The 24290-nt window shown below is 38.3% G+C and overlaps 1 protein-coding gene across 1 annotated transcript in view; it reads left to right on the top strand.

Annotated features, from left to right (window-relative positions):
- The window catches only part of H4C16 (H4 histone 16), a 55740-nt gene continuing 31450 nt past the window's right edge, over window positions 1-24290 (top strand). The window contains exons 1-3 of the mRNA XM_087855650.1: window positions 1-525; window positions 1054-1174; window positions 8307-8448. Coding sequence (XP_087711776.1) covers window positions 96-407 — 312 coding nt within the window. The 5' untranslated portion in view covers window positions 1-95 and the 3' untranslated portion in view covers window positions 408-525; window positions 1054-1174; window positions 8307-8448. The remainder of the gene's footprint in view (window positions 526-1053; window positions 1175-8306; window positions 8449-24290) is intronic.

Here is a 24290-nt window from a genome sequence, read left to right as displayed (position 1 = left end):
ACAGGTCCGCTACCAAGAAATATAAGCTCTGGTCTACCCTCCCATAGTCGGTAGCTGCTTGCTCTTCGTTTTGGAGCTTTTATTTTCCGGAGAGGATGTCTGGTCGCGGGAAAGGCGGCAAAGGGCTGGGGAAGGGAGGCGCCAAGCGCCACCGGAAGGTCCTCCGGGACAACATCCAGGGCATTACAAAGCCCGCCATCCGCCGGCTCGCCCGCCGAGGTGGTGTCAAGCGCATTTCTGGGCTCATTTATGAAGAGACCCGGGGAGTGCTGAAAGTTTTTCTGGAAAACGTGATCCGCGATGCGGTGACTTACACGGAGCATGCCAAGCGGAAGACGGTCACCGCCATGGACGTGGTTTACGCGCTGAAACGCCAGGGCCGCACCTTGTACGGCTTCGGCGGCTGAGCAGTCCTTGCGGCTTCTCTTCAAACCCCTAAAGGCCCTTTTAAGGGCCCCCAGAACGTCAGGAAAAGAGCCAACACTTCGTATTTGCTGTGTGAATGTGGGACCTAGGTGCAGATAGGTGGGTCAGATGAGGCCCTTCCTTGTGCCGTGGAAGTCCCTGCCCGGGCGGGTGGTGCGGGCCGCGGGCGGCGGGCTTGGGAATGAGGGGGAGATTTGAGCCGTGGGGCTCGGAACAGGAACCCAGTGCCGCTCCCGTGGGACGTAGTCTGGAGAGTGAGGTGCCAGGTAGGGACCTCGTCCCAATGTGCACAGGCTGACTGGGCTCCTGTCTAGAATTTGGGTTCAATTTGGGGTAAGGAGGTATCCACGCATAAAACTGGTTATAAGTAGCGAATGATTTCTAAGCCCCGGAGGGCTCTAGCCCTGAACCAATATAAAGAAGCTGCTATGCAAATTAGGGCTAGCTGATGTTGCCTCCGATTGGATCGGAGGGTCGCGCGTCAGAGGGGGCGGCTCCCCGCCGTAGACCGGCCCCCCTTAGAACGCGGGAATGGGATGGCGCGAAAGTGCCAAGTGCTGCCCTAGTGTGGCGCTCTGGAGTGCTGCTGGGTGTGACTATTTTGTTTCTTTGCTGACGTCTGAATAGGAGGTGACCAAGTTCAGACGCCGAATGAAGGAGGCAAAGCGTGGGCGAAGTCGAAGGCGGGGCCTAGCTCGCGGCCGCTGCCCTACCTGGGACGAGCTGCACAGTTTGCTGCACCGAGCGGGTGAGCGTCCTGGCCCGAGTACCCGGCGTCGGTGTTCGAACCCCTGACCACGGAGATGCAGGAGTTAGCCCGCAGTGCGGCCAGGGGCGCGGGGCAGCATCCTGCTTCTGCTCTGGAGACGGTGTCGTGTGACCCGGTCGCAGCCGGGAGATGAGCCCTAGCTTTCTAGTAAAGGCCCTTTTCTGAGCTGCCCGTGGGGCTGTAGGAGAGAAATGAGTGGAAAGCCGCGCGTTCTAATAAATTCGGCGAAAATGGCGTGGGCGAGAGAGCTGTGTAGTCGCGGGTCCTACCCAGTGATTCCCCGCTGCGGCCTGAAAACCCGGAGCAAGGGGCGGCCAGTTGGAGGGCACTTTGCCCAGGCGGCTGCAGGGGCCGGACACAGGGGGACCCGCCCGGTGCGGGCCGGCAGGGGCCGCCAGTGGGGCGAGGCGGGAACCGAGCTCAGTTTGAAACATTTCTAGTATTCCCTCAGCGGAGGCTGGCATTATACCGTTTATTGGGGGTCGGGCACTTTGGAACACTTTGTGTTCCATTACTGCGTTTGATTCTCCAGCAAATTTATGAAGTATTTGTTATTACTATTTTGCAGAGGAGGTTTCTGCAAAATGAGGTTACCATTACTGATAATGGGGTGTTAGAACTGGAGGCAGGATTTGATCCCAGCCCTGTTGGATCCCGCACCCATTGACCTTAACCCTTAACATGACACTGCTTCTGCCATGGACCCCTCTTGGCCTTATTTGCTGATATTTTACTTCTAAGTACTTTCCACTGTTCCATAAAGACTGAAGTGTGTTCCTGATTCTGGTATTAATTAAATTTCTAGGGCACTGAGACAATCCCAGAAGCTTTCTTTAATCCAAGTGAAAAGACAGTTACTTGAAACAGCAAAGTCCGGCACACTTTTGTGCCTATTTATTGAGTGTGAATGAGTGAATTTGAGTAGATGGATAGGTGGATAATGTACCTATTAAATCTCCAATTTAACATGAATCAAATTATTAAGGGGCGCCTGGGTGTCTCAGTGGGTTAAGGGTCTTCCTTCAGCTCAGGTTATGATCTCGGGGTCCTGGGATTGAGCCCCGCATCCAGCTCCCTGCCCAACCGGGGAGTCTGCTTCTCCCTGTCCCTCTGCCCTCCTCCCGGCTCGCTTATGCTCTCTTTCTCTCTCTCTCAAATAAATAAATAAATAAAATCTTATAAAAAAATTATTAAGGATGAAGATGAGGACCCCAAAGAGCATGGAAATAAGTATTTGTTTGGCAATTCAATATATCTATTCCTTAAGTATTTAACTTACCAGGAATTGGTTGTTTTATATATTTTTTTGCTTATATTTTTGATGATGGCCTCAATTCTTCCTAGCTACATAATACAAATTATATCCTCCCTGTAACATAGCTATTTTTGTTCATGTTTCATGCTGTTTATAAAATATAACCAAATTATTTGAGCACAGGAAATCTTCATATTTGTCTGTGTAAGTCTCATGGTAGTAGTTCCCAGCCCTCAAGTAATCATGTTTTCCAAACCTAAACTGGGTCACATGATTGAGAACACAATAGGGTATCTGAAATTGGAACTGAGAGTTTTCTGAAGTTGACTAATAAAATGCCTTACTACAAATGTTTGTTAAAGAAAGAATTTAAAGTTTCTCTGTAATGCCTCTCTTTTAACCATGTGAATGGAATGCTTTTGAAATTAGCAAAGTCATCTCTTCTGATTTTTGAAAATTTAATGCCCCATTTGTTCCAACTACTTTTAACTTTTGAAGATTCAGAGATAAGGAAGCACAGTCTCTGCTATCAAGAAGCTTCTGTTTTCCAAGTAGAGAGGAAGGAGAAAGACATCTGGGTCGTTGTACACATGTGGCTTACTCTAATAGAGTGCTATGAATTGAGTGCTGTTGGTGTACAGAACAAATTTTGTCAGCTTTGGGCTATCTTCAAAGAGTAGATGGTATTTGTTCTGAGCTGAAGGTTCATTGGAGAAGGGGAAGGCCACAGCAAGCTTAGGGAGCAAACATCATGAACAAATGCCACAGTAGTTTCCAGGCATGGTGTATTGGGGAACCTTCTAATGTTGGATATTTAATTTGTCCTGTGGTCCAAGAATAATGCAATGGACTAGGTCAACAGTTGGATAAAAATTGAAGCCAAGTCCAAACAAACCAATAGAAAAGTGGACAAAAGACAGTGGAGCAACATGGCCAATCAGTACAGAAAGAGTTGTTCAGCTTGATTAGTCCTTCAGGGAATTGCAAACCAAGGCCACAACGAAATGTAATTTTGCACTCAGTAGATTGGTAAAAACATAAAAGTGACCATAGCAAATGCTGCACAAAGTCTCTTATATTGCTAGTAAGAATACACATTCAACTATTTTTGAAGCAAAAAGGTTGTCATTATCTTGTAAACTTAAAGATAGATTCGCATATATGCTTCTCAGCAGTTCCAGTCCTGGGTGTTTACCTAAGGGAGATACTGCACGCATGTATGAGGACACACGTTCACTAAAATTTACCTTAGAGGGGCGCCTGGGTGGCACAGCGGTTAAGTGTCTGCCTTCGGCTCAGGGCGTGATCCCGGCGTTATGGGATCAAACCCCACATCAGGCTCCTCCGCTATGAGCCTGCTTCTTCCTCTCCCACTCCCCCTGCTTGTGTTCCCTCTCTTGCTGGCTGTCTCTATCTCTGTCGAATAAATAAATAAAATCTTTTAAAAAAATAAAAAATAAATAAAATTTGCCTTAGAACTGTTCAAAGTAGCTGGGCACCTGGGTGGCTCAGATGGTTAAGCTAATCTGCCTTCAGCTCAGGTCATGATCTCCAGGCCCTGGGATGGAGCCCCACATCAGGCTCCTGGCTCAGTGGGGAGTCTGCATCTCCCTCTTCCTCTCCCTCTCGCCCTTGCTCGTTCTCTCTCTCTCTCTCTCAAAATGAATAAAAAAAATCTTAAAAAAAAAAAGACCTGTTCAAAGTACAAAGAAGCCAAACGCATATTGACAAGTGAGTGCATGTATAAATGATAGTGAGACAGAATTTGGCAATCAGAATGAACTGATAAATACAATATGAGCTCAGGGTGGTCCACATCCGGTGGTTTGTTCTTTTGCTGACACACATGAAAACTTGATCTTCTTTTGGCAGATTTTTATTCTGAACAAATGCATGATTGATTATCATGTGTGGGAGTCCTGAGGAACTAATGTAGCATGCTGCCCTCCAAAGAAAATTGGCATTTGCTTCGCCTTTGGGCCAGATGTATCTATCAATTTCTGACCCCTTTAGTCCCCACCTTTGCGTATCTCACCTTGACGGGAGAGTCTCAGATTCTACTTTATAGGAGGCCCAAGACTTATTCTTTACAGTCCTAGATTTTATGCTTGCTTATCCCTCACTTTCAGTTGTAATTTCACTGTCTATTTTTTATTTTTTGCCCTTTGAAGGTTTTCCTTATTTTCCTGTGACCCCTGTAATGCAGCATTTGTGCTAGAACGTTCCTTCAGACTATGTAGTTTGCCAAACTGTTGACAGTGGATTTCGCTAACTATAACGTTTTATTATGTCTTCCCTTACTATTTTCTGAACTCCTTGAAAGCAGGCATCACTCAGATCTATACCCTAGAACAGCTCTGATCTAGAATTTTGAATATACACAGGCACTTGTTAATGTTTTGGGAAAATTGTCTATTTATGTATTTGATAATATGGTAACAAAATAAATTGAGTTGTTTTCCAAACATTTCTATTTTCTGAAAAGATTCTATACTCTGACAGTTATCTGATCCTTGAATTTATTAGTAAACTATTTGCCTTGAAGTCCTGCCCTGGAAGTTGTGTTTTGATTATATTTTCAGATTTTTTCACCATTTTTATTTTTGTCTGTTTAGACTCTCTACTTTTTCTTGAGTTCAATTTGGTATTATGTTTTCCTGTAAAGCTATATATATTTTTTAAATTAGAACAAACTTATATGCATATCATATATTCTACTATTAAAAACATTGTCTATCTTCCTCATTTTGAATTTTGTGTTATCCTTCTTCTAGTTATATATTTCAGAAGTCTGGCATATATTAGCTTTTCAAAGAAAAAAATTACTCAATTTATCCTTTTAAAAACTTGAAATTTTTTGTATTATTTCTTAACCCTGTAATTTCCTTGATACATTTTTTTTTAACCATTTCTCCAAAACCTATTATCCCTATTTCATTTTAGGTTCTTTATTTTCTAAATAAAGATATAACTTATGATTCTGGATTTATTTCTGTTACAGCTTTGTTTGCATCTCAAACTTTTGAAATGTTATAGTGTGTTTTATTTTTTCCTAAGTGTTTCATAATTTTATTTTTATTTCATCTCAAATTAACCCAATTATAAAAGGGGTTAGAAATTTAGGTAGTTGGAATGTTTTCCTATTTTAGTTCTCGATATTAATTTCTATTTAGAAATTCGAGCTAGAGAGTGTGACCTCTGCTATTTCTTTTTGGAAATTATCAGTTTTATTTGTGACCAATTTTTGAAAATATTGTATGGGTCCTGGACAAGGAGGCATTGTATATGTTTTAAAATATGACATTCAATTTATAGCTATTTGTTCAACTTTTTAAAAAAAGATTTTATGTATTTATTTGAGAGAGAGAGTGAGCAAGAGAGAGCATGAGCAGGGGGAGGGTCAGAGAGAGAAGCAGACTCCCCGCTGAGCAGGGAGCCAGATGCAGGACTCCATCCTAGGACTCTGAAATCATGAGCCGAGCCGAAAGCAGGGGCTTAACCCACTGAGCCACCCAGGCACCCCTGTTCAACATTGTTAATTATTAATTATATTCTGAAAATACAACCTGGATCTCTGTTTTTGTCTACTCAGTATATGTTGTGCCTGATGGTATTGTCTTGCCTCCTGCTATATTTTTGTTTCTGTCAATTTATCCTCATTTTAAATAATATTTATTTTATATAATTTGGTCATGTGTGATTTGGTATTTTTGGTATTTATCAATGTGAATAACTATTTTTGACCTTTTTTTTTTGGTCCCTTAGGTATCAATAAGTTGAATTCTAATTAGTTAAATTTTTTTTTAACCTTATCTCAAGTGCTGTTTGGCACCTGCAACCCTTAATACATTGATTATCTAATTAAAATCTTTATCTTACCCCCCCCATTTTAACTATTTTGATTATTTGAGATAATGCATAAAATATGTATACCTGTATTTCAGGGGCAATAAAATTGTAAGAACAATTTGATGTTATACAAACAACATTAGAAAAATAAATTTAAATTATTTGATATGGAGTTTAGTTAGCCATTGCACAGCTTATTTCTCCTACCCAGGATGCGTTAACTTTTTCAAGATAATTCTATAAAGAATCATTTGGGGGGCCACCTGGGTGGCTTAGTCAGTTAGGTGTCCGACTTGATCTCAGCTCAGGTCTTGATCTCAGGGTTGTGAATTCAAGTCCCACATTGGGCTCCACGCTGGGCGTGGAGCCTACTTAAAAAAAAAAAATAAACAGGGGCACCTGGGTGGCACAGCGGTTAAGCGTCTGCCTTCGGCTCAGGGCGTGATCCTGGCGTTCTGGGATCAAGCCCCACATCAGGCTCCTCTGCTGGAAGCCTGCTTCTTCCTCTCCCACTCCCCCTGCTTGTGTTCCCTCTCTTGCTGGCTGTCTCTATCTCTGTCGAATGGATAAATAAAATCTTTAAAAAAAATAAAAATAAAAAAATAAACAGCTAAGCAGCTGCCTTTGGTTCAGGTCATGATCCTGGGGTCCTGAGATTGAGTCCCACATTGGGCTCCTTGCTTAGTGAGGAACCTGCTTTTCCCTCTGCCTGCTGCTCCCTCTACTTGTGCTCTCTCTCTCTCTCTGATAAATAAATAAATAAAATCTTTAAAAAAAAATCATTCAGCTAAGTTTTTCATTACTTCATGGAGTCTTTAGTTTACATTAGAGTATTGGCTATATGAGACACCTGGGATGGGGCAGCCTATAAAATCTGCAACCAGAGTTTCCCAGATTTAATCTAGTACATAGTAAGCACTCAGTAAGTAATCATTGAAGTAATGAATATGTGAAAAGGGATAATAGAGGAATATTTTCATTTATTGTCAAAGATTAAATCAATCATAGATAAAGGGAATTTGAGTTATTGTTTTTCTTATCCTAATTAAGATTTATATCTGTAGCTTATAAGGCATCCTACCTCTTGTCTTGCTCAGGGATACTTGATACTTGAACAAAAAATAGGATTCTGTTAGTAAGAAAGCGTATTGAGGGGCGCCTGGGTGGCTCAGTCAGTTGAGCATCTGATTCTTGATTTCAGTTCAGGTCGTGATCTCAGGGTCGTGAGATCGAGTCCCACGTCGGCCTCCGCACTGGGTATGGAGCCTGCTTAAAATTCTCTCTCTCCCTCTCCCTCCGCAGGCACTCTCCCCCACCCCCAACCCCTGCTCCTGCTCACACGTACTTGTGCACGCACACTCTCTCTAAATAGAGAGAGATAGAGAGAGGAAGGAAGGAAGGAAAGAAGGAAGGGAGGGAGGAAGAGTATTGTGAGCATGTGCCATGTGCTTTGAATTTACAATATTCATTACCTTCTCAGTAAAATAAAGGAGAGGGGAATGAAGAACATATATATGCAATAATTAAAGCAGCACAAGAAGCAAAGTGGCCTCACAGAGAGACTAATTAATTTAAATATAATTTATATTGATTTAGTTCCTTATAATAAGAAAAACAAGCTGCTTAAATGGACACAGGTTTGTCTTGACTATTCTATACGAAATTCTTCCTAGTACAACTGTTAAAGGTTGTTTTCCTTTGACAACGCTGCATTGTGACCTTCAACTGAAAGTTATAGTAGCTTTTATTGTTCATTTAATATACAGAACATTTATGTGTGGGAGAAATGAAATTTCCTAACTTGAAATTGCAAAAAGATCTGTTAGATGGAAAATCATAAATCTTTGGGAGTAGTTTTTCTCCATCCAGATTTCATGAATTGAAGAGAACCGAGGCAGATTTAAACTTTTGTTTTAAGACCAGATATAGTTTTACCTCACGGATAGTTTCAAAGAACTATTAGTACAGACCTCAACTTAAGTTTGCTCTGACTTTTATCTTTCATAGGACAATGAACTTGCTCAACTACCTGGAAACAGGTAACATGTATCGTTAGGTTCCAGCAACCTCGAAATCTTTAATCTGAAGGAGCTTGGCCAACCTTCTCATTTCAATTTGGAACATTTGTGGAATACCTATGAAGTTCCAGGTAACGAGCTAGATGCTGGGAATACATGTATGCTCCCCATTCTCTAGAGATTCCCCATTCTCTAGGGATTCACTGCAATGCTGTCCATCCATTCATTGAGTAAATATATATCAAGTTTTTAATCTGGGCCAGACTACATTAGGCATAAGAGAAATAACGATGCACAGTGGTGAACAAAACAAATGTTGGCTGCCTTCACAGAATATATGGCTAGTGGGAGATACAAACAAGTAAGTCAGTAAATATAATGCAATGTGTCAAATAGTATGAAGAGGAGAAACAATGTCATGGGGCCATAAAGAAGGGCCACCTGACTAAGGGTATTAGCTCTGACTGGTTACCCTGGTTAATAGAAAATATACTACTGTATACAATACCATTAAACAATGGGGAGGTTGGCTTAATTTCAAAAGATAAACCACAGACTGATTATATTAGAGGATGGGGGGAGAAGTTGCCAAGTTGGACGACACAAAAATGAGAGTATGGATTAGGAGGAGGTCGACAAACTCCCTACGAGTTTTATTATTACTGCTTATCATCCTTCAGACATTGGTAGATAGTAATATCCTATTTGTAGTTGTGGAAATGAAAAACTGAAGTGTCAGTGATTTATCGGTATGTTCAAGAACCACCCAGAAAGTCACGGGCAAGAGTGGAGTCCCATGACAACTATTGTAGAGCTCTCCCAGCAGTATTCTGCTTACGGTTTCAAATGTCCACTTTCATGTGATAAATGCATCAGGGATAACAGGAAGTATTTACAACTCAACTCCCCCAGATAGCAACTCCTACTTCCTTTACAATTTGTTCTAATAGTTTCACAGAAGGATAATTATTATGCATTTGCCTGGGCAGATAAGATCAAATGACCGGAACATGTTTCCTTCCAGAACGATGTTGATTGGAGAATGTTTGTGATGAAAGTTCTCCAAAGCTCTGGTACTTTAGGCAATCTGCATAGTATTTCAGAGTGTTTGCTGTCTGTTAGTTTATTTATTTGTTTGTTTTTAATGTCCTAGACGTTAAGTTCCACCAGGACAAGGATGACCTTACTTTGTTTCCCCTTTATACTGAGTGCCTAGCTGAGTGGACGGTACAGAGCAGATGTTCAATCAACTGTGTCCAGTGATTACAGTCTTTGAACTATTGCCTGAAAATGCGTCAGGTTTGCTTTTATCAGACTAGGTATCCGGGAAACATAGTAAATAAACCCCTGCTATATTTATTATACTTGCAAGTGGAAAAATTCACAGGTACATGTAAGAATGCGTTAGCTGGTATTTAACTAGAAAGGAAAGAACACTTTGCTAAATATGTCTTTAAATACTGAGTCAAAGATGAATTTGCAGAGAACCTAGAAGGAAAAATGTATTTTATTCATGACATGAACAGTTATAATTGAAATTTTACATAACATTACTGTGCAATCCTAAATGTATATAAAAAGTTGAGGAGTATTGCCTTCAACAAGTATTTATATAGAACAAAATAATGTATCTATAATAAAAGCCATATGGAGGGGCGCCTGGGTAGCGCAGTCGTTAAGCGTCTGCCTTTGGCTCAGGGCGTGATCCTGGCGTTCTGGGATCGAGTCCCACATCGGGCTCCTCGGCTGGGAGCCTGCTTCTTCCTCTCCCTCTCCCCTGCTGGGTTCCCTCTCTCGCTGGCTGTCTGTCTGTCACATAAATAAATAAAATCTTAAAAAAAAAAAAAGCCATATGGATTTTCAGATTTCTTTATGAAAAACACTTTCTTAAAAATGTGTACACTGCTTTCCCTAATAGTATCTTGGAGCCTGGATAATAATTTCTATGTATTTGTTTGACCATGTTCATATTATTAATTAGGATGTACACTTAAGTAGCACCTTATACATTTCAAAAAGCTTACATATAGGGAGGCAACTTGATATAGTAGGAAAAATCCTGGGCGGGAAATTGAGTCTTAGATGGTAATCATAGTTTTGTTGCCAGATATCAGTGTGACCTTTAATTATTTGGCTGCTCAAGGCTTTTGTCTTCTCTTATGCAGGAGTAGTACTCAGACACATGAGTGTGGAGACAAACCAATTGTTTGTGCCCAGTGTCCGTTCTGATCGGTCAATGACTTTATCATAACCATTTGTTAAATATTTTCAATATCACTCAATTATTTCTAAGGTCTCTTTTTTTGACCTGGAAACCTATTATTTTTCATGCATCTTATGTTACCAACCCCAGAGCTATTATTGCTATAGATAGTATTTTACATTCAGAAACATTTATTTCCAGGTCTTTTATTCATAAGCACAAACAAGTAAGCACAAATATGTGTATAAGTAAGAATTTCAAAGTGGGATATAAAACTGCATATAGCATAATATTGATACAGTAAAACACTACAATTAATCTTTCCCTTTACCGACATGTTAAGTAGTCATTAATGGGTAGAGATTTATGATTTTTTTAAAAGTTTTATTTATTTGTCAGAGAAAGAGAGCACAAGCAGGGGGAGCAGCAGGCAGAGGGAGAAGCAGGCTCCCCACTAAGCAAGGAGCCCAACAGGGGACTTGATCCCAGGACCCTGGGATCATGACCCGAGCCAAAGGCAGACGCTTAACTGACTGAGCCACCCAGGAGTTCCTGAGGTTTATGATTTTTTAAAATTTTCATATTTAAATATTGCTATGTTTTCTACAAGTCAAAATACTTTCATAATTAAATCAGTATTTAAAAAATTTTTCAGTTTGAAATGAATTTTCACAAACATGACATGACTAGAGGATTATTTATTTATTTATTTGAGAGAGCATGAGCGAGTGGGGGTGGGGAGCAGCAGCAGACTCCCCACTGAGCAGGGAGCCCAACACAGGGCTCGGTCCCACAACCCCAAGATCACACCTGAGCCAAAACCAAGAGTTGGTTGCTCAACCAATGGAGCCCCCAGACATCCCGTGACTAGAGGATTAATGGGAAGGTTCTCTAGCACATATTTCCATACATGTGTATATTACAAGTGGGAAGAATATATCCCTCACACTACTAGACTCTACTATATGTGATATTATCTATAGATTACATATACCTTACCAAAATAGCTTTGTCTGTATCTCTTACCTAGCTTACATTTCACATGTAAGGGGTAAGAATTGTAAAGAGACTTAGTTTCCTCAAGTAGATATGCCAACTGTCCCTTTGAAAAAGGAGTCCCTGAATTATAGTGGGAGACCCAGAAGGGAGATAAGGATTCTAAACGTAATCATTCGCATTTAAATTTTGCCAGGGAATGGTCTTGCTTAAATACATGATGAAATAAGATTTGTGCAGTGGTTTCTAAATTCAGTTGTCAGAGAAAGAAGATAATCAGGTCAAGTTTCAGGTTGTGGCCCTCCCTTCTGTCATCCTTACCATCTGTGTCCATTTTCTTTTCTCCTGCTTAGGTAGCTGTAGGCGAGCAGTGGGTCGATTGCCTGTGGAGATGCCTGTCCAGAACAGGACATTAGTTCTCTTCTTGTAGGATCCCCTAAGGAAGGAGGAGGAAAGAGCTGTAAAATGCCTCTCCAGACTGACAACTGCTAACAGGGATTATCCCTATCTCCCCACTGAAGCAGTGGCTTGTGGTGGTGGAGCTGAGTCTGCCTCCTTTTAGTAAGCCTGGAAAGGCAACGTCTGATCGCAGTTATGTCTTTGGAATTTGAGGGACGTAATGCCTCTTTAGCCGCAGCTGGGGGCCTAGTAATCAATTCTGGGACAACAAAAGAAGATTCACCCAACATCTTCTAACGTCCTCATGAATACTATAGTCCACAGGTAATTAATTTCTGTTCATCATATGTGTGGCTTTAAATATTTTCCATTGGCTATTCTTATCTCTATATGGTGGTATCTTTCGCATTCCAATTTTGTGTCTAGAATTGTTTGATGAACCCAATACACATATACATATGTGGTGATTCTTGAAGGATCCTGGATAACTGCTCCATTTCCCATCCCCAAATGTAACTGGTTTGTTGAATGTTCTCAGTTCAGGAGATAAATGTGAAAACTTCATGCATTCTCTGTCTTTTCACCTCATGATATCTTGAAAAGATTCCATTACTTTTTGGTCACTCTCAGTTATTAAAAGTCATATCTACTTAAAGCTTCAATCTCTTACTCGGTATAAAAAACTTTCCCTTCTGGGGCGCCTGGGTGATGTAGTCAGTTAAGTGGCTGACTCTTGGTTTGGGCTCAGGTCATGATCTCATGGTTGCGAGATTGAGCCCTGTGCCAGGCTCTGCGCTCAGTGTGGAGTCTGCTTGAGATTCTCTCTCTCCCTCTGCCCCTCCTGCTAGTGCTCTCGCTCTCTCTGAAATAAATACATCTTTAAAAAGGAACAAAAGACAACTTTCCTTTCCTCCATGACTGGCTAGGAGAAGGTTCAATAGATTTGGAGTGGGGAGGGGATGGTTTGTACTTCCACTTTTCTTCCCACTATAAAAAACCTGGAATGCAGTGGGGCCCCTTGTCACCAGTTGTGGGGCAACGGGAAAATTCCAGTAAGCATCACATCACATGAGTTAGCTGTGGGTAAGTCCCTTAACAAATCTGAGTTTCATTTTTCACATCTATAACATGGCAATAAGACCTCTCAGGATTTAATGACCACTAAAAGGGATAACATTGTCTGACTCAAGGTTGAGAGTTCTGACTAGCTTATGAGCGCCTCAAGCAGAGAGGCTGAAAGTAAAATCCGTTCCTCTTTCCTCTAATCTTTTTTTTTTTTTTAAAGATTTTATTTATTTATGTGACAGAGAGACAGCCAGCGAGAGAGGGAACAGAGCAGGGGAGTGGGAGAGGAAGAAGCAGGCTCCCAGCGGAGGAGCCTGATGTGGGGCTCGATCCCAGAACGCCGGGATCACTCCCTGAGCCGAGGGCAGACGCTTAACCGCTGTGCCACCCAGGCGCCCCTCTTCTAATCTTTTTGATTCCTCTTTATCCCTAAACCACTGGAGAAATATTTATTTCTTTTTGGACCTCTTTATGTTTTCAAAGCAAAATCTATTATTCCATCTGTTCCTTCAAACACCTCATTAAGGCTAGTGTGCAAGTACCCCTCCTGTTTTTTGTAGTTTGTCGGACTCCTATCCCTTGAGTAGTTGTTCAAGTTGCCACAGCCAATTGGTAGTCACGTTCTGGCCATGCTACTTGACTTCTACTTCCCCACAGACACGAATGGTACATATTTATACTAGTGTCTTATATGCTTGTATATGTGGAATGAAATGTGTCCTCTCCATGAGTGTTGATGGACATATTTTCATTAGGTCAGGAATGTAATTACATACTGATGTTTGATAAAAATTTTAGGAGTCAGTGATAACATATGAATAGTATAATTACCTCATAACTGTTAATGTGGTTGAAGATGAGGCATTATGAAAGTTGAAGCCCTTCTGAATTTTGAACAGCATGTGTGAATTAATTATTAAAAAATTATACTTAACCTTTAAGGTAACAAAATTAAAGACAGTATTAAGAAAAACTTGCACTCTTGCTACCCAACAGAACTATTTTCATTTTTCATAGTACTTTTGTGATTAATTTTATGTGTCAACTTGATGGGGCCAAGAAAGTTGGCCAAATGGTACTTTGGGTGTTTCTGCGAGGGTGATTTTTTGTGGATGAGATTAACATTTAAATCAGTGGACTTTGCCCGTAATGTGAGCGATCATTTGAAGGTCTTATTAGAACAAAGGCTGCCCTGCCCTGAGCAAGAATGAATTCTGCCAGCAGACTGGTCTTTGAACTTGAACTGCAACATCAGCTCTTCTTGGGTTTCCAGTCAGCTGGCCAACCCTACAGATTTTGAACTTGCCAGCCTGCCTAATCATGAAAGCCAGTTTCTTAAAATAAATTTCTCTTTCTATATATGTCTGTCTGTGTGTGTGTGTGTGTGTGTACATATACATTCTATTGGTTCTGTTTCTCTGAGAATCTTGACTAGTACAACCCAATACATCATCATATTTACACATGTTTTACTGTGTATTAGCGCACTATTTTGCATTTTTCTTTTTCTTTTAAGTTCTACCTATAGATGAAGTTACATGGACAAAGAAAGATACTATATCTCTAGATGACCTTAATCTGTGTGCATTTTTCTCAACTGTCTTTTTCTCTTTATCCTAGTAATGTATATGTGTGTGTATTATTATTATTATATATTAATATTATATATTATTATATATATACTTTTATAGATAGATAGATGATAGATAGATAGATAGATAGATAGATAGATAGATAGATAGATTACTAGAATATATATCTTCCTTGACCTCATCCTGACCTCCCTCTAAACCTATCCTTGGATCTCCTCCTGCACTTAGATGCCAAGTGTTCTGAAGTGCAGTCCATATTCATTGCCTTCACTTCCTCAAATCACACTACTTACCCAAATTTAAACATCTTCCACCTTCGTACCATACTGAAACTACTCTTGGGTTATCAAGGACCTAATTTTAAGAATCCAATTTTGTCACTCTTTTTCTTATTATAAAAGCAGTGCTTATTTAATAGGGAAACAACAGAATATATAGAAAAAACACAAAGAAACAAATTTTTAAAGACTCTTCTACATCCTGCCCTCAGTGGTCATCACTGTCAATGTTTTAGTTTATATTACAGTATTATATGTAACGATTATATTCACATATAACTGTATATTCGTTTATATTTAGGAGAACTTTCAAACATTTATAAGCAGTCAGAAAATCAGGATGATAGTATATATATTATTTTAATATTTGCTTTTTAAACTTGTCAGCATGCTAAGAATATTTTCCATGTCATTAATTATTTTCCCACAACATGACTTTTATTAGTTGTTGTATAAACATATGATGATTTATTTAACCAAGTTCTCATTGTTTGACATTTTGCTTGTTTCCTTTGGGAGCTATTATAAATAATGCCACAATAAATATGATTGCACATAAATCCTGTGAACATCTCTGGTTATTTACTCGAATATATATTCTTAGAGGTAGAATTTCTTGGTGAAGGAAAATGCACGACTTTTGAAATATGTGGCTAACCTGCCATGGAGAAATATTACACCCTTTGGAAATTCTCCCATTTAGATAATGGAGTGCTCATTTCTCCATTCTTATCAACCCTGAATAGTATCGTATTTTTAAAACTACCATTTTTTAACCTGAAATGGTATTTTGCTTTTTCATCTGAAAAAGATGCAAAATATGTCTCAATAAGAAGTTGTTGGATTAATGAATGAATTATTTTGAAAAGATCGATTACTTTTTCATGTATCGATAGGTCATCTGGATTTTCTTTTTTGTGAATTTTTGGGTTTTATTATTTATCTTTTATTTCTAATAGGAATGTTAGTGTTTTTGAAATTGCTTTAAGAATCATTTCATATATTAGAAATATGATCACTCGTATGTCAATTTTTTCAGCTAATTTTCCCAATTTCTCCTTTTCCTTTTCCTTTTAGTTTTCAACAAAACCAAAACTTGAACATACTTATAGAATGCTTCAGAAGTTTTCTTGATTAATGGAAAAAAACATTTAAAAATTACACAGGCTTTAACTAAAAATCCTTAAAACCTGAGAAATGATATTGAGTTATATGAACATTGTAAAATAAATATTGGTTAATGTTTTGAGCTCAAAATTCAATAATATTTTCCCCTCCAAATAGCAAATTATGTGTTTGTTTGATTGGTGTAGGTGTGTGATCCTTGAACATTTTTAATTTTTTTTCTTTCAAGGTTTTATTTAAATTCTTTAGCATATATATATATATATATATATATATATATATATATATATATATAGTGTAGTGTTAGTTTCAGGGGTAGTATTTAGTGATTTATATTTGCATGTAACACCCAATGCTCATTACAAGTGCCCTTATTAATGCCCATCACCCAGTTACCCCATCCTCCCACCCACCTCCCCTCCAGCAACCCTCAGTTTGTTCCCTATAGTTAAGAGTCTCTTATGCTTTGCCTCTCTCTCTCTCTCTGTTTTTACCGTATTTTATTTTTCCTTCCCCCATGTTCATCTGTTTTGTTTCTTAAATTCCACACATGAGTGAAATCATATGGCATTTGTCTTTCTCTGATTGACTTACTTCACTTAGCATAATACACTCTAGTTTCATCCACATCCTTGCAAATGGCAAGGTTTCATTCTTTTTGATGATTGAGTAATATTCCATTGTATATATGTACCACATCTTCTTTATCCATTCATCACTCAATGGACATTTGGGCTTTTCCATATTTTGGCTATTGTGGATAGTGCTGTTATAAATATTGGGGTTCAGGTGCCCCTTCAAATCACTATGTTTGTATCCTTTGGATAAATACCTAGTAGTGCAATTGCTGGGTCATAGGGTAGTTCTATTTTTAACTTTTTGAGGAACTTCCATACTGTTTTCCAGAGAGGCTTCACCAGGTTGCATTCCCACCAACAGTGTAGGAGGATTCCCCTTTCACCTCATCCTCGCCAACATCTGTTGTTTCCTGAGTCGTTAATTTTAGCCATTCTGACTGGTGTGAGGTGGTATCTCATTGTGAAAAACACAGTGAGATTTGTATTTCCCCGATGATGAGTGATGTTGAGCATTTTTTCATGTGTCTGTTAACCATTTGTATGTCTTCTTTGGAGAAATGTCTGTTCATGTCTTCCACCCATTTCTTAACCAGATTTTTAAATTTGGGGGTGTTTGATAAGTTCTTTATAGATACTAGCCCTTTATCCAATATGTCATTTGCAAATATCTTCTCCCATTCCATTGGTTGCCTTTTAGTTTTGTTGGTTGTTTCCATTGCTGTGCAGAAGCTTTTTATCTTGATGAAGTCCCAATAGTTCATTTTTGCTTTTGTTTCCCTTGCCTCTAGAGATGTGTCCAGTAAGAAGTTGCTGGGACCATGGTCAAAGAGGTTGCTGCCTGTGTTCTCCTCTAGGATTTTCATGGATCCCTGTCTCACATTTAGGTCTATAATCCATTTCGAATTTATTTTTGTGTATGGTGTAGGAAAGTGGTCCAGTTTCATTCTTCTGCATGTGGCTGTCCAATTTTCCCAACACCATTTGTTGAAGAGATGGGCTTTTTTCCATTGGATATTCTTTCCTGCTTTGTTGAAGATTAGTTGACCATATAGTGTGGCTCCATTTCTGGGGTCTGTATTCTGTCCCATTGATATATGTGTCCGTTTTTGTACCAGTACCATACTGTCTTCGTGACTACAACTTTGTAATACAGCTTGAAGTCCAGAATTGTGATGCTTTCAGCTTTGGTTTTCTTTTTCACCATTACTTTGTCTATTTGGGTCTTTTCCGGTTCCATACAAATTTTAGAATTGTTTGTTCTAGCTCTGTGAAAAATGCTGGTGTTATTTTGATAGGGTTTGCATTGAATGTGTATATTGCTTTGGGTACTATAGACATTTTAACAATATTTTTTCTTCCAGTCCATGAGCACAGGCTGATTTTCCATTTCTTTGTGTCTTTTTCAATTTCTTTCATAAGTGTTCTATAGTTTCAGAGTACAGGTCTTTTACCTCTTTGGTTAGGTTTATTCCTAGGTATCTCATGGTTTCTGGTACAACTGTAAATGGGATCAATTCCCTGATTTCTCTTTCTGACGCTTCATTATTGGTGTATAGAAATGCAACAGATTTCTGTGCTTTGATTTTTATATCCTGCAACTTTGCCGAATTCCTGTGTCAGTGCTACCAATTTTTTAGTGTAGTCTTTCAGATTTTCTACATAGAGTATCATGTCATCTGCAAAGAATGAATGTTTGACTTCTTCCTTGCTGATTTGGATGCCTTTTATCTCTTTTTGTTTTCTGATTGCTAAGGCTAGGACTTCCAGTATTATGTTGAACAACAGTGATGAGAGTGGACATCCCTGTCCTATTCCTGACCTTAGGGGAAAAGCTCTCAGGTTTTCCCCATTAAGGATGATATTAGCAGTGGGTCTTTTGTATATGACCTTTGTGATATTGAGGTATTTTCCTTCTACCCCACTTTCTTGAGGGTTTTGTAGTTGTTTTAAAGATTTATTTATTTATTTGAGTGGGTAGAGGGACAGAGGGAGAGAGAAACTCCAAGCAGACTCCACACAGCACAGAGCCCAATACAGGGCTCAGTCTCACCACCATGAGATCATGACCTGAGCTGAAACCAAGAGTCAGATGCTTAACCAACTGTGTCACCCAGGAAGCCCTCTTGAGGGTTTTTATCAAGAAAGGATACTGTATTTTGTCAAATGCCTTTTCTGCATCTATTGAGAGGATCCTATGGTTCTTACCTTTCTTTTATTAATGTGCTGTATCATGTTGATTGATTTGTGACTGTTGAACCACCCCTGCAGCCCAGAAATAAATCCCACTTGGTTGTAGTGAATAATCCTTTTAATGTACTGTTGGATTCAATTAGCTAGTATCTTGGTGAGAATTTTTGCATCCATATTCACTGGGGATATTGGTCTGTAATTCTTTTTAGTGGGAACTTTGGTTTTGGAATCAAGGTAATACTGGCCTTATAGAGTGAGTTTGGAGGTTTTCCTTCCATTTCTGTTTTATGGGACAGTTTCAAAAGAATAGGTATTAATTCTTCTTTAAATGTTTGGTAGAATTCCCCTGGGTAGCCATTGGGCCCTAGACTCTTGTTTTTTGGGAGACTTTTGGTTACCGATTCCATTTCTTTGCTGGTTATGGGTCTGTTCAGATTTTTAATTTCTTCCTGATTCAGTTTTGGTGGTTTATATGTTTCTAGGAATTTATCCTTTTCTTCCAGATTGCCTAATATGTTGGCATATAATTGCTCACAATATTCTCTTATAATTGATTGTTTTCTGTGGTGTTGGTTATGATCTCTCTGTTTTTTTTTCATGATTTTATTTATTTGGGTCCTTTCTCTTTTCTTCTTGATAAGTCTGGCTAGAGGTCTATTAATTTTGTTAATTCTTTCAAAGAACCAGCTCCTCGTTTCGATGATCTGCTCTACTGTTTTTTTTTTAATTTCTTTATCATTTATTGTTGCTCTAATTTTATTATTTCCCTTCTACTGGATTTAGGCTTTATTTGCAGTTCTTTTTCTATCTCCTTTAGGTGTAAGATTAGGTTGTGTATTTGAGACTTTTCTTGCTTCTTGAGGTAGGCCTATATTGCTATATACTTCCTTCTTAGGACCACCTTTGTTGCATCCCAAAGATTTTGTACTGTTGTGTTTTCATTTGCTTCCGTATCTTTTTTTAATTCTTCTTTAATTTCCTGGTTAACCCATTCATTCCTTAGTATGATGTTTTTTAACCTCCTTATATTTGTGGTCTTTCCAAATTTTTTCTTGTGGTGGACTTCAAGTTCCATAGTAAACATTTAATCTTTAAAAATAGATAAAGGGAAAGGTGGAACATTTCAGGGGGTCACATCAAAAATCTTATTGTAATCATGGAGAAAAGAAGAATATGTGTGCCTGAGAGGCAGAGGAACAGAATATTTTGCTTTGCTCTCTCTATAGCATTTTGCACAGTTAACAGTTGTCTTTTTCTGGGAACTTTAATCTTTTGTATTTCACAACCATGTTTGTAATCTCTACTTTTGGGCAATCTCCTTTGCTATCTCTATTTCCTTACTCATCCTTTTAAAATGCTAGTGTTTTTCAGCATTCTATCCATCTCTTTGTCTTCCTTTATCTGGTTTACCTGGGTAATATTATTCACAAATGCACTTTCTAAGTTAGCACATATCTTCTTCGTCCAAACTGACCCTTATGATAAATAACTGTGAATAACATTTTCTATTACGAAAGTTGATAGTGAACAAATCCCAAACATTCAGAGGCTCAATACAATAAAGAATAATTTCTTACTATTATGATAGTCCAATGAGGACAGGTGTTCATGGGCAGAAGATAGCATTCTTTCCTGATTTAGGTGTGTGTGTAGGTATGCTTCACTTTGACTCGGGTGAAGCTAAATGAAAATCAAAAGTATTCTTTAACACTGATCTATCTTCTCACTTAAGTAAAACAGAACTTAATGGGGCATTGTTAAATAATGAAGAATCCTACTGATGCATATTGATTCAAGAAATTTCCTGTAAAACAGCTACGTGCCAGGAAATCTTAAAAAGATGACTTGTTGCTTATCAGTGGAGTCAGTGGAGGTATTATGGCCATGCAGTTGTTGGGGGTAATTAGAAGTAATGCCATGAAATCTGCACAGGTCTGGGATGAGGTTGCTCAATACAGTACAGTTGTTTTGTTGTTGTTGTTTTTTCTGCCAGAAAACATTCTCATGAAATTTTAAAAAAGGAAAGAAAGCTTTGCTTATTATTAGAGGCTTACTGAAAAGTCAAAAAATAGAGGTGCCTAGGTGGCTCAGTTGGGTAAGCATCCTACTTTTGATTTTGGTTCAGGGCATGATCTCAGGGTGGTGGAACTGAGCAACCCCCCCCCCCCCCCGCATGGGGCTCTATGTTCTGGGGGAGTCTGCTTCTCTCCCTCTCCTTCTCCCTCTGCCCCTCCCCCTGCTGATGTGCTCTCTCTCTCTAAACTAAATCTTAAAAAAAAGAAAAAAAGAAATGCTTTGTTGATTGTGAATATAAAGGTAGGATAATGTTGTTTATCCTCCACATAATCTTTATAATTATTGACTTCCTTATCAGTATTATAATCTATCCAAATAACTCAAATGAAAACGTATGGGAGCCCAAATCATGCATTTCGTTTTTTTCTTTTCACATCCTGGGATGATTTAGGTTTCTCTTTTAGGTTTCTTTGAAAAAATTAATAGAAACTTGTAGAAATATTAGATCTGATTCTCCAAGATAATTTAAAAACAGGTATTAAGTCTGATTAGACTTGTGAACATATCTACTTCCAACCTGAGAAGCTGAATTCTTAAGTAGAAAGAAGACAAAATTCACATATCAAAGCTGAAATAACAATTAAAAACGATTAGTTGTATTTTTAGGTTCTAATTGGGTACAATTTAAGTATTAATTATATGACATGAAATTTATTTAGCTGAATCACAACTAAAATTTGAAATAAAGATCATAAGCCTTAACTATTCTATTTTTGGGGCTCTGTTGTAGGGAAAGGATCCAAAAAACAGGTAGAAAGCTTGCCACACAAGTATAATTTTTCTGCAGCAGTATTTTAAAAAGAAAAAAAAGACAATTTAAATGTTACATTAATGAAAATTATAAAATAAATTACAGTGCTTCATAGAATAAACTACAATAGTTTAATAGTTATGAAAACTTGCATCATTATTATTAATAGCCAGATCCTTATAATTTCAGATTTAAAAGGCCATATGGAAAATTGGGCACACAGTATGATCTCAACTGAGAAAAATATGCATAGGAAAAAATACATAAAAATTTATTAAATGTTGAAGTTTATTTGTTTTGAGGAGTACCATTCGGGTGAAGTTTTCACTTTTTCTTTATATTTTCCAATTCTTCTACAATGAGTATAAACAGTGAGTCATAAGCAGCCTTTAAAAATTATAGTTAAAATATTTTAAAATATATTAACATTTGTTGCTGTTGATTATGACATTAAATACATTTTCTCTCAACAGTTTGTCCATACACAAGACTTCATGTCATATACAAGAACAAAAGCAATGAATGACTCTATCGCAACATACAGTATGACACCAAATTTGATACTCTGAAAACTGTCAAGAATTGAATAATAAGAGATGTTCAGGACAGTTGGTTTGTAGGGGAAAGGCTGAGGGGTGAACTGATAGCTCCATCCAAATAGGTTTAGGGTATTTCTTTCAGTGGAAGTATGCAAAATCAGTGTGGCAGAAGTAGAATTAGATGAAATGTTTTCAATAAACATATGAAAATTTGTTTTCAAATTTTCTTTTACAAAGAAAAACTTATTTTTTAAATCATGAGATCTAGCCCGTAAAGACATATGATGCCTCAAAACATTGCAAATTTACCTTCTTTATAAATATTCAAACAGAAGCTAGTGGCTATTACTTGGAGATAGTGATATTTTCTACAAACAGGGAACTCAAACATTTATGAGTTTTGCAAAAATAAAAACATATGAATTTTAGAATATTCATAGAAATACGTTTCTTCAAGTTACATTTAAAATCAATTCCTGGGGGCACCTGAGTCGCTCAGTCAGTTGAGTGTCTGACTCTTGGTTTCCCCTCAGGTCGTGATCTCATGGGTCATGGGATTGAGCCCTGTGTTAGGCTCCGCTCTCAACGGGGAGACTGCTTAAGGATTCTCTCCCCCTTCCCCTTCCCAGACATTCTCTCTCTAAAATAAATAAATAGATCCTTAACAAATAACATAAAATCAGTTCCTGTATGTTTTATTTTACGAATATAGATACTTTCTTTAAAATATTACTTTCTCTAAAATATTATATTGTATTTAAGAGACTGTCCTCGGGTGCCTGGGTGGCTCAGTCGGGTAAGCATCTGCCTTGGGCTCAGGTCATGATCCCAGAGTCCCAGGTTGAGCCCAACGTAAGGCTCCCTGCTCAGCGGGGAGCCTGCTTCTTCCTCTCCCTTTGCCCCTCCCCCTGCTCCTTCTCTCTCTCTCTATCACCTGCGGGCACGCACACATATTCTTTCACATAAATAAATAAAATCTTTTTTAAAAATGAGACTGTCCTTGTAACAGAGGCTATAAGGCTGAATAAAGCATTTTTCCTCTAGCTTTCATTAATATCAAAAAGTTAATGTGTAAAAAATTAAAGGTATAAAAAGTATAAGAACTGTCATAGCAGTATATAGCAGAAAGATTTGGCAACAACTGTGTCTGATAATATCAGTTATTGACTTTTTCGGGGAAGTTAAAAAATATGTGCTTGACTTTGAAAACAGATTAAACTTTCAAGTACTAAATGAATAATGGCTATGCATTCTGGAAACTCAATAAACAAGATTAAAAGTGCAGAAAGTTCCTAAGTAATTATTTGACTATGAATTAGTTCTTTTGCAGTGAATCCTATATAAATCTATAAGGAAGGGAGAAAAGGATTCAGATGAGTAGATTTTTTTTCAAAATATATGACAGCCAATGAACTTGCTGGAAAAACACAACCAATAACCATATTTTAAAAGAGTACTCTGCATTGAACCATATTCTTGACAGATGCTCTGGGTATATATTGCTGTGCCTAATGAGTAAATTGAAATGAAATAAAATCACAACTAAAATTTGAAATAAAGATCATAAGACTTAACTATTCTACTTTTGGGGCTCTGTTGTAGGGAAAGGATCCAAAAAACAGGTAGAAAACTTGCCACACAAGTATAATTTTTCTGCAGCAGTATTTTAAAAAGAAAAAAAAGACGATTTAAATGTTACATTAATAAAATTATAAAAATGAAATAAAAGAATAATACTTGAAATAGCTGAGGAAAACAATTATTAATTAATATTGTAAAACAATATAAACAAATAATCCAGGCTAGAATAATCATTTTAAGATTATCCAGGGTGACAATGCAGTTTTACCTTCAGATGCCAATCATTTCTTTCCTGGGTCCAAGGGAAATAAAGGCTTCCAGCTGTGGAGGAAGGAAGGGAGGACAAGAGACTATGATTGTTAACAGGAGAATAAAGCTTCTGGTGTTTTGTGAGTCATTGGTCACAGGTCAGCAGAAGGTGCTAGAAGCCCTTTGGAACTCAGTTCTGAGAATGCCATCCCGCACCCTCCAGGAAGCCCCTGAAGAAGGAAATTAAACACACACACACACACACACACACACACACACACACACACACACACAGTATGTGGGAATTACAATGGCCATAAGTCCAAAGTACACTAGAAAGAAAGTAGCTAG

Source organism: Ursus americanus, chromosome 25, assembly GCF_024610735.1.
Source record: "Ursus americanus isolate L20-20 chromosome 25, mUrsAme1.1.p, whole genome shotgun sequence".
NCBI classification, from domain to species: domain Eukaryota; kingdom Metazoa; phylum Chordata; class Mammalia; order Carnivora; family Ursidae; genus Ursus; species Ursus americanus.
The sequence above is the reverse complement of the archived record's forward strand: the minus strand, read 5'-3'. Positions and strand labels throughout refer to the sequence as shown.